The sequence below is a fragment of the Diabrotica virgifera genome, chromosome 3, assembly GCF_917563875.1.
Source record: "Diabrotica virgifera virgifera chromosome 3, PGI_DIABVI_V3a".
NCBI classification, from domain to species: Eukaryota; Metazoa; Arthropoda; class Insecta; order Coleoptera; family Chrysomelidae; genus Diabrotica; species Diabrotica virgifera.
The window spans coordinates 244,109,084-244,123,349 of record NC_065445.1 but is presented as its reverse complement, the minus strand read 5'-3'; the positions used below and the strand labels follow the sequence as shown (position 1 = coordinate 244,123,349).

Genomic DNA, 14,266 nt, shown 5'->3' with positions numbered 1-14,266 from the left:
TTTGTAAGTTGCTTTCAAACGGTAGATAGAAACAGGGTTGCCAGATTGGTGTATTTTCCCAAAATTTTGGGTTAATTTGAAAGCGTCTATTGAAATTTTTCTAAGCAGAAATTGTAGTGGGATTTTTTGGGGGCGGAAAATTATGGATGATTTTAAGGGGTCATGGTAAATTAAATTTGCGAATGTACATAGAACTGTATATTATACTCCCATATAATCGAAGACGATAGGAACTATGAATTATTTCCATGGCCCTCGTTGATATTGTAGTATGAATTTTGCTTTACTGTTCTCTTCATTTGACTAATAATTTATTAAACTGCGGCAACAATTTAAATTTGGGGACTTTGGGGTATTTGAGCTTCAATTTCAGGGAATTTCAGTTTCTAAGTGGGGGATTTATAAAATATCATCTGGCAACTCTGGATAGAAAGCTCAGTAGGTACTTAAAATAAAATTTCAACTTATATCGCTCGATTTGATTTTTGTATAATTTTTAAAATTGTATTACCCTTCTATTCTTAATTATTAAATTACTAGCTTCTAAATTCACTTGATTTCTTTCTAAAAACAAGTCAAAAGATGAACCTAACCTTGCATAACTACAGAGTTATCTCATAACTTGAGGTTTAACGTCGCGTTATAAAGTGACCAGATAACTCAAGAACTGTCAAGAAATAACGCAAATAGTATGATACATACAGTTAAGTATGATACATCACACCAATTCGATGGTTATAACATAACTACAGGATAACTTTACGTTAACGATAACTTCGGTCATCCATCACAGGGCTGAATATGAAGGGAAATTGGTTGGGACTCATAGACCCAAGGAAAAACGACGTATTGGTTAAGAAACACCAGATAGAAGCCAAAAACTAAAAGACCAAGGGGAAGACCTAGAGACACATGGAAGGACCAGGTCATGAGATAAATCAAAATCCTGAACGTGAGAAACTGAAGGGACATACCAAAGTGAGTGGAAGAAAATTGTAACGAAAGTCAAGTCATACAACAAATTTTGACAATATACAAAAATAATACTGAGTGTTTCATCGGAATAAGCGAATTAAAGAGTACGAAGCAAGAGCGACAAACATTCCATCAGTAATGAAAGGCCTTGATGATGATAATGCTCATAAGTACATATCATAATAAATATCTATTATCATTAGCTGTCAAACACAGAATGATACAAATGATTTAAAATCAAAGGTCTTAAAAAAATTGCTACCCAGAGCCAACCTAAGAATGAGGGAAAATACAAAAGTTCCGGATATTTCAAACATTTTCCGAAAAATAGAATTCATTCTCTACTACAAAAACACAAAAATATTTTAAAAACATAACAAACTTATTTTGAATGTTTGTGTACAGAAAAAGCTACCTACCTGTTTGAATCAACGCGGTATTCCAACAGTTTTATCCAATAAATATTGTTACAGATACCCTGGCATTGGCAGTTTATCGGCGATTATTTTCAATAAGCTAGAATATCATGCCTGGTGAGTCACTAGCAACACTACAGCTCGAACCAATCATAAGATATAAAAAATGTGATGTAAATTTGGTCAAATAGATATCCATTTTCGTTTATCGTTAGTGTCATGCATACCTACATAATCAAGTCATATTACTAAATGTGTGCCATTAAAAAGTTCTTTTTTTATAAACAAAATTGTATGGTTTTAAAGACATCAATATAAAAAAGAGAGCAGCAAAACCATTGCAAGTTTCTGCGGCAATTTTGCGAACTACAAAACTATTTTCAATAGGGCTACTCACATAGACATAATAAGAATAGCCTAGGTAAGGTATGTGCATCGAGGTGTAACGCCAATATCAAGGACGGTATTGGTCACTATTAACTTTGAGTGGTCTAGCCATTTTTGTCTGTCACATGCGCGGGATCACTTGGTAAAAAGAGATACATAGACCACCGATCGACTGCCCGCGCCTTACGCTATTTAGCTCAGTATGCCTCGTCTATTCTTATTATGTCTATGGACACTCATCGCTTTTCTTTTTTCTTCATACCATTGAATGACGTATAATATATACGTTATATGTCATTGGTATATCTCACTGACGTATGACGTAGATATATTATGCGTCATACGTCAAGGGTACGAAAAAAAGAAAAGCGATGAATATATAGACCTATAAATTGTTAATTCCACCCATGATACTATAAACAACAAGATAATATATTGCACATCCTGAAGTCGTGACGTAACTGGAGATCGGCAAGTTCGTAATGGTTCGTAATCATTCGTAATGTCCGATTAGTTTGAATTGTTCGCGGTTGTAAGCTAAAGTTGGATTTATAGTTTGACGAAGCGTAGACGTAGACGCAACGGAGACGCTCTGGAAAAGATCAACATCGAATTTTGTGTACTCGTGTTTATAAATGAACGCAAGCGCCTGACGGAACGTAAGAGAAACGTAACGGAACGGAAGAGTTCACCAACTTTCATCTTTTACAGTGCGTTTCTTACGTCTGGCCAATCAAAAGGAAAAATTTGGTTCTGTCACCCAAAGTGGAGACGCCCTATCAATTTTGTAAAGAAGTTGTTTATCAATCAACATATTCGAATTTTGTTAATACAATGGATGTTAAGTTATTAATTTAATAAAAATATATCATAGTCATTTTAATATTTCAGATAAATATGAGTTGTTTATTAGCCTACTCCGGGGTTATCCACACATATTATAGGATATGTAAGTCCAATAAACATTTTAAAGACCAGGAAATGAAAGAAAATAGTTGGAAATCCCACGGCATGCGGCACCAAGGAGCATACCTTCGTTTATTTCCTAATCCATGTAACACACAAAACAGATAAATATTATAATAAATAATAGTATATAAGTATAAATAAATAAACACAAAGTTTGTTTACTGTTCCTATAATTTATAGGCTATGTTGTTGAATTAGACTTAAGTCATAGTCATGGTTTACTCTTTCTACTCATGCGCAAAAATTCCGCTACGTCGATTTATAAATTGGCATATTATTTTCTTACGTCTCCAGTCCGTTTCTTCCGTCTCCGTTGCGTCTACGTCTACGCTACGTCAAACTATAAATCCAACTTAAGTATAATTGTAAGAGTATTTTATATTTTATTTTTGACGAAATTTTGACAAGAATCTCGACACTAATTTTTTTTTCGAATACATTGAAGTTTAATGTTTGTTGATAATTGAATAATTTTATCACAGAATGCATGCAGATCCCATTTAACTTTATCAAGAATTCAAATTCAACTTCCGGTCTCCAGTTACGTCATCATGCGCCAACTCGGACGTATTTGAGCTACGGGAAGCTACTATCTCGTTATTTATAGTATCATGACTCCACCTATTGACGTAATTATTGTGATGACAGGTGACAAGACTAAAGGGTATTAGTTGCATAGACATAGTAAGAATAGCCTAGTCATGGTACGCAAAATAGTGTAATGCGGAGTAGTCTATAGGTGAACCATCTATCTCTCTTTACTGCACGATCCCGCACATGTGACAGACAAAGATGGCTAGACCACTCACAGTAAGTATTGGCCAATGACGTCCTTGATGTTCAGCCCTATTCTGTAACTTTTAACGAATCTAACAGAAATGACCAAGTCGAATCGTAATTACCCGAAATCGGAATGTTGGATATCTATCGCGTCGTTTACGTGTTTGGATTAGCATTCTGAAACCCACATCGTCATCAGTGTAAATCGAAAATGCCAACTTCTATTTGACGCACTCAGGAGGAGGTGGCAACACCGCGCTTCAAAATGAAATAACTATTCTGTGAGAAGAATTAATAAAAAAAATAAGAAATTTTGGTTTGTTTTGATTAAGTTTGACAAATTCAACACAACAAGAATAAAAAATGGCAAGTGGAACACCGATTGGGAACACAACGCCAAAGAACGAAACATCTGCTGAGCATTTAAATTACATAGTAGACTTTATCTCTAAACATAAAATATTATTGCGCGGTAAAAGTAAGTTTTTTCCATAAGAAAATTTTTTGTTTTTCATTTGAAACACACTAGATACGTTCAAATCTACACATTCTACCAGCAAATTAATTATAGTAGCAATTCTTAAAATGAAATGAATGTCGACTCAATTCAAGTTTTCTGTTAACCCAGATATGAAAATATCAAAAAGCACCGCTAGGAAAACATTCCAAAAATGCGATTCAGAGAACCTATATGAAACGAGTCTTTGTACTCTCATACAGAGTATGGCATTAGTAAAAATAGAAAAATTTCGAAACCGTCTATTTTTCTATTTTTACTAATGCCATACTCTGTATGAGAGTACAAAGACTCGTTTCATATAGGTTCTTTGAATCGCATTTTTGGAATATTTTCCTAGCGGTGCCTTTTGATATTTTCATATTTGGGTTAACAGACAACTTAAATTGAGTCGACATTCATTTCACTTATTCTCCGTTAGAGGGCGTTCTAACCTTACTCCGGTATAAATACTCCGGTATAAATAGTTTTATTTTATACCGAGAACTACGGAAGTTTTGATGTAAATTTGTCTTCTTGCATAGCCTTCTTGACAACAGGTAGACCTAGAAATAGCGCTATCGGGGGATGGCAGGAGACAGATTTAAATCAAAACGAAACCGTCTATTTTTCTATTTTTAATTCTTAAAATGTTTAATGATTTCTATTAACCTTGATGCTGTATAATTATTGGTATATAAAATTAAATATACAATTATTATCTAAATAAATAACAACTCAGACTAAAATTGCTAATTAATTTAACAAATAAACGTCAAAACAACAATAATAATGCCAATGCGCAAGCGTCAAGACCAATTACGATGTCGAAATGTGATCTCGACAGGGCTTGTCTATTGTTTGTTTTTTAACCAAGAGGAATGATTCACATTGGCCGCACTGTGATGCTTATTTGTAATTGGTCCAACCGCAGGCAAGTTTACTCCACTGTTATAAAATTTTGACACTAATGACATTTATCAAGTTTTGACACTTTTGGCATTTCATAGGTTAATTAAATTATATCAGAGATTTTTTGTGATTTCTGTGTTATTTCTTTAATTTTTAGATTTTTAGTCTGATTTGATATAAAAAGCACTTGTTTTAGAACTCTTCAGCGACGTTTTAATATAATATAATATTTATGGATTACCGTTGAGGGCCGACATGATCAACCAAAAAAGAAGATGTATTTGGTTATTTTTCTAGTGACTTTCTTGGTTGTGAATCTGTCTTTTTAGTTTTCTCCTCCTGGTTAAAAAATATACTGCAGTCGAAAACGATGCCAAAATCGAAACCCAACGTTTCGATAGTAGAGGTCGTGATTAGTTACAGCATACCAATTCCTACAAATTCCGATCCGACTTTTGCTGACCTCTGTTTGACTTGACTCATTTCTATTCGATTTGTAGTTACAGAATAGGCCTGATTGGCGTTACACCTGGATGCACAGAGCGGCCCATACATTACCTAGTCTATTCTTATTATATCTATGATTAGTTGACGAGTAACGAAATATTTGTTTATATTAGTAAAAAACGTAGAAAATACACTATTTGCTGTTTTTTTACATTTCAAGTACGTTTTTTATGTTCTTCACTGAAATATACAAGTAATTAGTCACTGTTTAACTGTGTTCCACTAACCTGGTCACTGTCAGCTGTCAACTATAAATGACTTTGGTGGGCGGTGCTACATTATGCTCTCAAGATAAATATGTAAGCTACAACAGGCTACAACAGATTAGAGGTTCAATACCACCTACAGGGCTTTTCAACAACAGTCATTTGTTTCGAGCTCCTGTCATATGTCGTATAATCCGTGTCACTCCGTGTATATCAACATTATACACAGTTTATACAACATATGACAGAAGCTCGAAACAAATGTCAATCGACGAAGAGCCCTATTAATGTGTGTTTTTTAAATTGGGAAAAAATCTAGATTTATAATTTTAACATAACGAAAATATATTATAACTTTGAAATAGCACACCACGTATTATTACTACAGTACTTTTTAAAGTGATCAACAATATCAAAAAAATGTAGTTTCCAAATATAGTAAATTGTATTTTTATCAAAATCAGCCTTTTCTTTTTCTATTCATAAGTTATTATCCTAATTTGTCTATCGTTTTCACTTTGTGCTTGTGATTTTTAGAAAATTTAATAGTTATAGCTTGGTATTTGTGACTTGTGTCCTGATAAACAATTTTTTAAACCGTTTTCCAGTAATATCGCATATAACTTAATAGCTTACAATTACGAAAAATAAATTATTTGTATAACTTTTTTTTACAGAAGTTGAAACTATATTTGCAAAGTTTTTCTTTAAAAATCTCTTACAAATACGCAAGTTCGGCGTAGCAACGAAAAAATAATAATCCAGATTAATCATATTTTGAAAATATTGTGTTAAAATTTATCAAAAAAAAAAACTAAAAATCATATTAGCTGCCTTACGAAATCGTATGTTTAAACCTATTTTAAATAAAATTTGAAAGGTGCCACTCGCATTGGGCAATGAGTTATTGCACATTTTATTTGTTTGATGTAATAACTTAAAAGAAAGATGAAAATCCGTGAAAAATAAATAACAATTTGTAAACGATGGAAGTTGGCATGAAAAGACATTTCTTATTGGTCCCGATAGTTAATATTTTGTAACATATTAGGTTTGTTCTAGCATGCGGTTTGACACCAGGTATTGTACTGCTTTACAGCGCATGTTCAATCCACAAACTGGTAGCAAACTGTTTTTTGCCAGAACGCTATTTTATCGGAGAAAATACCTATGTCAAATGTGACTGGTTCATGTTTGTTTTTATTTATAATTTTGAGGTTAGATTAGAAATACATTCTTCTTATCCACAGACTTATATCATAGACAGAGTGTCATTCAGAGCGAAGTGACGACACCATGTTTTTTATTTGGCTCAGAGCTGTTTCACTCTTATAAAGATGCGACAGTAGTCCTCCCCTTCCGTGCCTATACTTACACTTAGTGTCATCTTAGTTTTTCGATACAATGTGCTAGAAAGACATAGCACCAAACCAGTAGAAGAGATCTTGTCGTCAGGAAGCGTGGAGGGTAGGCTCATTCTATTTTAATATATACCTCTATGTTCTTATCAGTATTCAAATTTTTAAGATTTATGCTAAATATTGAAATTATTGTTATAAACGTAAATAATGTTACCTAAGCAACAGTCCAAAAACATATTATTTTTATTTAAAATCTATATACCTCAAATAAGTAATTTAACTGCGCAAGTCGCAAACTGAATATCCGAACAAAATCCGTAAACTCTTTTGACCGTTTTAAACCAGTCTCCAAATCAAAAACGTCGACTAGTAGTTTCAAACTATATAGTAGGTAATTCGTGTGCTTGAACGCCATCAAACAAATGCGCATGCTTCTGATAATTTTAAACCGTTTGAAAGTGATTCTAGAACAAACCTATTGACTGGCAAATGGCAAATCATAAAGGAAATATGTCATTTATTTCCTTTGTGACTATGTTCTTGTGGAAAGTAAAATAACCTTTGAGGTTAACTTTTCTTTTTAACGGATTTTGCGATCTTTCTTTGCAAGTATTGACATAACAAAATTTAATAGTATTTAAAAAAAAAGCCGCCAAAAAATACTTGTTTTTTTATCGATTAAAACCGGAATACAAGTAGTAAGCTGAAAAACCAAGTAAAATAAACTTGTTTCTACTAACTTTTGCAGTTTACGAACATATTGCAAAATATTACTAGCAATTGGTGATTTTTTTTTAAATGTAGCGTAAATGCCTCGATAACTAAGGCCATTGGCTTGGTATAGTCGGTTCGCTAAACTCAGATACAACTGGCTAGTGATTTTAGTAGGTAATTTTTTTTGTTTTTGGCCAATTTTGCCAAAATTGCTATCTATTTAGTAATTATTAACAATTTAGTAATATTTTTTTTGTAGTAACAATTTAGTAAAATTGGCAAAATTACTTACCTACTAAAATCACTAGCCAGTTGTGTCTTGAGTTTAGCGAACCGACTCTACTCTTGATTTCGCAATCAGATTATAAGCTTTGTTCGCGGAGCCGATCACTGACTAAGTCACGACAAAATCGCATGCACACTTAAAAATAATATAAATAATACATTAAGGACCGGTCTTTTCACCTCCGGATAACTAGTTACCGGGAAATTTATCTTTGGTTTTACTTATTTGGAGGTGAAAAGAGTGGAATTATAAGTACGCATGCGATTTTGTCGTGGACTAGTCAGTGATCGGCTCCGCGAACAAAGCTATAACGTAATGCGTAGTGTGAGTAAAATTAGTGAATTTGAATACCGCAAAAGCTACTTTTTTTGATATTTCATCAAGTTGCAAAGCCTTTTAGAGACTAATTAAGATGTAATTAGGCTCTACTGGAGCCAAGCTATTAAAATTGGAAAGATAATAATGACCCAAAGCCTAGCCTAAGTCTAGACGTGCCATTATATCCTCCAGAACACTATTACAGCTCTCGTGAAAGTTTTTAAACGACTTAATCCACTCCGAAGAGACTAAACGCCACATTGGATTTTCTTAATTTCATATGCAATAATTGTATATCTCCCCTTTTATATATCTACTACGCTCTTCGGAAAGTCTAGCATACTGACTACCTTTCTTATTCTTCCTCAGCTTCTTCTTCTTCAGGGATCGCTATTACTTACTCTTCTTCGTCACTTATTTCTGTCTATCGTGTCTTCTTAATTTAAACCTTTCTGTCTCAAGTCCTCTGCAACGCAGTCCGCCCATCTTCCTCTCAGCATTCCTCTACCACACTTTCTTCAAAACGCCTTTGATACTATTTGGAGCCTCTTTTTTCTTTGTACTTTGACGTCCAGCGACGTCAAAGCAACATCCATAATGATCTTTGAGATCGTCCAGTTTTTCTTCTTTCCATCGGATTCCATTCTGTAATTTTGTTTATCAAGGTTTATGTCAAAAATTGGCAGAGAAAGGCTCAAAAGACAGTATACATTACAGTATTACTTACAGTATCTACAGTAAGTAGATACTGAAGTATCTAGTTACAGTACTTCCTTTGCAGTATTGCAGTAAAAGCATTCGGAAAAATATGACATTCCGAAATCATCGCAAACTTTTCGTATTCATAAGTTATTATGCATACAAAAAGGTAAGAGGTAAAGTTTTCAATCCTAATAGCAACATTAATAATATTGAAAAATATTAAAAATATTACTAAAAGGTTTTTAAATTGAAAACTTATTGGTCGATTTCCCTGGTAACACCTCCATGGCTTCTAAAATTTACAAGCCAGATGGATGCTGCAGTGAAGACAAGAGGGAATTCTAAAAAGTTGCAATTCACAACCCCCGTCTGCAGCTTGGTAAAGTTCCAACGGAAAATGAACCTAGTTACTCTATAGGAGTAATACTAATATAAATAAAAATGTATACCATTTTTATTCAGATACAATGCGAAGGCAAAACAATCTAATTTTTTTTCACTTAGAACAGGGAGCGCAGTCCGTGGGACTGCAGTCCGGGCTGCAGACGGGGGTTGTGAATTGCAACTTTTTAGAATTGCCTCTTGTCTTTACTGCAGCATCTATCTGGCTTGCAAATTTTAGAAGCCTTGGAGGTGTCACCAGGGAAATGGACCAATAAGTTTTCAATTTAAAAATCTTTTAGTAATATTTTTAATATTTTTCAATATTATTAATGTTGCTATTAGGATTGAAAACTTTACCTTTCAGTTGCCAGATGACGCTAGTCACCTACTCCATGCACGTCAGTTGCAATCCGGGGATAAACTTTCATGGTTTGGTCACTTCGAGCAGAGAGCAGCAGGCCTACGCCTCTCCGATGATGACTTGTTTTGCCTTCGCATTGCAACTGAATAAAAATGGTATACATTTTATTTATTATGCATACCATTAAATTTTGCCGTAAATTTTAATTTTACCGTCGACGTAAATTCAAAAATAACATGACTTTAGTTAGTATTCCAGCATACTATCTTGTATTCTTATGTTTTCACACCACATGAACACTTTTTGGAAAAATTTAAATATACCAAGTATCAAAACAAACATCGTCTTCAATGTTTTGTAAAAATATTATTAAAATTGTTTTTAAAACAAATTCATAATATAAAATGTTAAAAATCTGAAATTGTCCACAATTTCTTTATAGTTTACTTTGTACAAAGTAATGTTCTACCCCAGGAAACGAAACATTTAAAAATTGAAAAATTATTGGCAGCTTCTCTTAACTGGAATACCTGGGACAAATCAATAGTAAAGACGCACCAACCCGTGGGTATCGACATGTTTAATGCGTCATGGTTTTTTATAAAATTTAAGCAAAAAAGCGACTTTTTATTCATTTCAATATTGCACTAGACTATTTTTAACGGATAAAACGTCATAGCAAACGTCTACTGACCAAACTCCTTCCTGACTGTGATTTCTCAGCGACAAAATTATGACAGATCCGTCACGAAGGTGTCTGGTAATACTATTGTTGCCAGTTTGACAAACGTCATTTGTCATAGGCAGGGAGGGGGGCGTGGCCCCCTAGCTTTTCGTGTGCTTTAAACTGTATATTATAGCTATCCAAAATATACAAAATGTAATGTGCAACATCTTTACGTCTGGCCCCTCCCTCAAAATTTTTATATGGGCGCCCGAGTTGAGGCGTAATCAATTTTGGACAGATTGATATAATGAATACAGACGAAAAATCAAGATTTGGATGCCAGTCAGGTGAAGAAATCCAAAAATTGGTTTCGGAAAATGTCCCATTGAACACGCAGAGGTCCAGAAGCTCTATTTGGACCTAATTTTCGGAGTTCCTACGGGTGAGAAATTTTACGCTTGAAAGATGTTTAACGGAACGGAACTAGCAAAAATTCTCAAAGATTATGCCTTTACCATGAAAAAAGGCAATGGCGAAGACTATAAAGAGTCGTCTGTAAAGTCAATGTGGAATACTACAGCAAAAATGGTACAAGAAAAATATTTTACGGAGTACGGCATAAAAATCGACCCTTTCACAGATATATCTTTCAAATGTGCAAGATTGGCCAGATATACCAAGCGGAGGCAGCTTCGAAGTGTTCAACAAAAAAGAAAACTCAGTTCAAAAGCATTATCCACCGAAGAACCATTAAAAATCATCCAAAGTTAAAACGAGGAAACCTTCGATAGAGCACAAAAAAGTTTTTTCACCTTTGCTCATTTGAACTTGCTTGGAGAGACAATGAGGCAGTAAACTGGAAGATTCACTTTTTCCAGAAGGAATTTGATGTTATGGGAGAATTTACGGGCCGAATTGAATACAACAGCATTTTTTCCAAAACAAATTGAAGGCAGTTCGAAAAATTTGGCACGCAGCAAATGGCTGGTGAGAAAATTATCAAACGAAAATTTTTATGCCCAGTTAGATTATTTTTGAAATTATTGGAAAAAAAGGGACCAAAGATTTTATCAGATAGACTCTTTCTTACCGTTCACCCTAACTGGAAGGATGAATTTTGGTTCAAAAACTGTCCACTTGAAACTGGAATCAACACCGTATCTAGGTGGACAAAAATGTCAGCTGAAAAAATTGGAATAGACAAAAAAACATAAAATAACAAACCATTCTCACCGATCTTCCAGCCTTGTTCAAGCAAGGTGTTTCTGAACAGGAGTTAATTAAATTAACGGGTCACTCAAATGCAAGCTCTCTAAAACCAAATCTGCAGCTGGATTCCAGTCACCACCAGAAGTTGATCTAAAATCTCAGAACAGCAAATGAAGCTGGACCTTCGAGTTCAAAAATGCTACAGGTCAATAATACACAATATCATGCTTTGGTAGGAAAGAATGGGCAAAATACTATAGCTTATAGTACATTTAATATTGTTCAATGTAAAATTCTAAACTGTTGAATTTCTGCTCCCTAATTATTTTACATCAAAAGTCATGAGAGAATATTTGTAGAGGATTGAAATCTGTATTAAAATCAAAAGTTAAAATTGTTCTACGATTTAAACGCATTCCAAAATTTTGAAAAATATAATACATTTGACACAGTAGGTATGTGTGTAAAAGTTAGGCCACACGTTACTATTTAACTGACAGTTACACCATTGACTAAATAAAAAAATCTTCATTATTAATACTTTTTCCGCAACTGAGGAGTATCTTATCAACTGTATTGTTTTTAAACAATAAATGATAAAATAAAAATATTGACAGTTCAAAAATATGAAAATAATAACTTCATTGTGACACATTATTGCACTGTGTGTGGCCTAATTTTGGGCTGAAAAACTGAAAAATGTATTACATTTTTACAAAATTTTGGAATATGTTTAATTCGTAGAACAATTTTAATAGTTGTTTTCAATACAGATTTCAACCGTCTACAAATAGTTTCTAATGTCTTTTGATGTAAAATAATTAGGGAAGCAGGAATTCAACAGTTTAGAATTTTACATTGAGTTTCCTATGGCCCGTTTGCCAATTTACCACCCTGTATCCGAAAGTTCCATTTTCAAGAGCAAACATTTTTAATAAGTCAGCTGTTGAACATTTTCATCTACAATGCGTAGTTTTTTTGCAATATGTATTGAAATGAATGAAATAAGTCGCTTTTTTGCTTAACGTTTAATAAAAGACCATGATGCAGCAAAAATTTCGATACCGACGGGATGGTACGCCTTTTCTATGGACTTCCCCCAGCTATTCAATTTTAAAAATAGCGGCCAGTAAGTTTTCTATTTTTAAGTGCTTTTTCGGCTTCGTTTTCTGGGGTACTGGTGAACAACTTCGTCTCTCGCGCTCAAAAGTTGATTTTGAACACATTTTTTAGCATCTACTCAATACAAATACAAAAATCAATCAATCACATTCTACATAACATCAACAAACATCTCGCATGGATTGCCCATGGCAATCTTAAAAGATTGTCTACTACCGGCAATGTCTTTAGACTGTGGGTTGGTCGCTACTTGTGTTCCGCTGCTCTGCTCGGAGCCGTTGGAGCTGCCGTTGCCGTTCCCCGAAGTCTTCGGCCCTGCGGCGGAGCGCGGACCCAACGAGGTGATGTCGCTGTCCGAAGCGCTGCTCTGACCAGCTGCCGTGTCTTTCAAGTGTTCAGAACCGCCAGACGAACCGCCTTAAAACAAAAAGAACTTATCAATAAACATATTGTCTATAAATAATTTCAATAACTATGATTTCTTTCACTGATTTTGAGTATATCAACATTTTATCCTCCAGTAGATAAGGGAAAATTGGTGAACATTGAAAAATGTCACTGTCAAAAACTCGCAAAAATATTGGTAAAACATAATTGTGGTAAATAAAATTAGTTATTTATTACATACAGTGAGCACGTAAAGGTTGGAATAAATTAATTTTCTCGAGAATGGACGACTTTGGAAAAAATCCCGAAACAGGTTAATTTTTATTTTTAAATTACAACTTTTTGGCGTATAGATCATACTAGTGACGTCACCCATCTGGTGTGATGACGTCATCGATGATTTTTTTAAATGAAAATAGGGGTCGTGTGATAGCTCATTTGAAAGATAATTCAATTCTCTATTCAGTAGTATAAACATTAATATAATTATTTATAAAGGGTATCCATAAAAAAAATTTTTTTAATTAAATTTATTGACATAAAAAGAAGCATGTATGTAATTTATTTAATTCAAAATACATTTTACTGCTCTCAGAAAACAGAAAAAAATATTTATTTAACAAATAAATATTGTTTTTTGCTTAAAATCAATATTAATACAGCCAACCCCCTGCCTCTTGACAGTTCATTTAATTTAAGCGAAAAGCGATGATTATTTTTCAAATAAACATTTATTTTGTTTTCTGAGAGCAGTAATATGTATTTTGAATTAAATAAATTACATACATTCTTCTTTTTATGTCAATAAATTTAATTCAAAAAAATTTTTATGGACAATTATGTTAATTATTTATTTTTATTAACAATTATGTTAATGTTTATATTACTGAATAGAGAGTTGAATTACCTTTCAAATGAGCGATCAGATGGGTGACGTCACTAGTATAATATATATGTCAAAAAGTCGTAATTTAAAAATAAAAATTGACTTGTTTCGGGATTTTTTCCCAAAATCGTCCATTCTCGAGAAAATGAATTAATTCCAACCTTTACGTGCTCACTGTATATTAGGGGCAAAAATAGCTGATAGAGGAAGAATGTAAACAT

At 33.5% G+C, this 14,266-nt stretch overlaps 1 protein-coding gene across 6 annotated transcripts in view; it reads right to left on the bottom strand.

The window, feature by feature from the left end:
* Positions 1 to 14,266, bottom strand: part of LOC114328266 (segment polarity protein dishevelled homolog DVL-3) — a 119,411-nt gene that overhangs the window by 24,059 nt on the left and 81,086 nt on the right. For 3 of the 6 annotated variants that reach the window (XR_007697308.1, XR_007697309.1, XR_007697310.1), the window contains exons 11-12: positions 5,670 to 13,189; positions 1,395 to 1,618 (exon numbers count right to left, since the gene is read on the bottom strand). Coding sequence is in view for 1 of the 6 variants with exons in the window: in XM_028277077.2 (XP_028132878.1) it covers positions 12,989 to 13,189 (201 nt within the window). In the remaining 5 variants the exon portion in view is untranslated. The remainder of the gene's footprint in view (positions 1 to 1,394; positions 1,619 to 5,669; positions 13,190 to 14,266) is intronic. The other 3 variants (XR_003652140.2, XM_028277077.2, XR_003652141.2) reach the window with 2 other exon arrangements.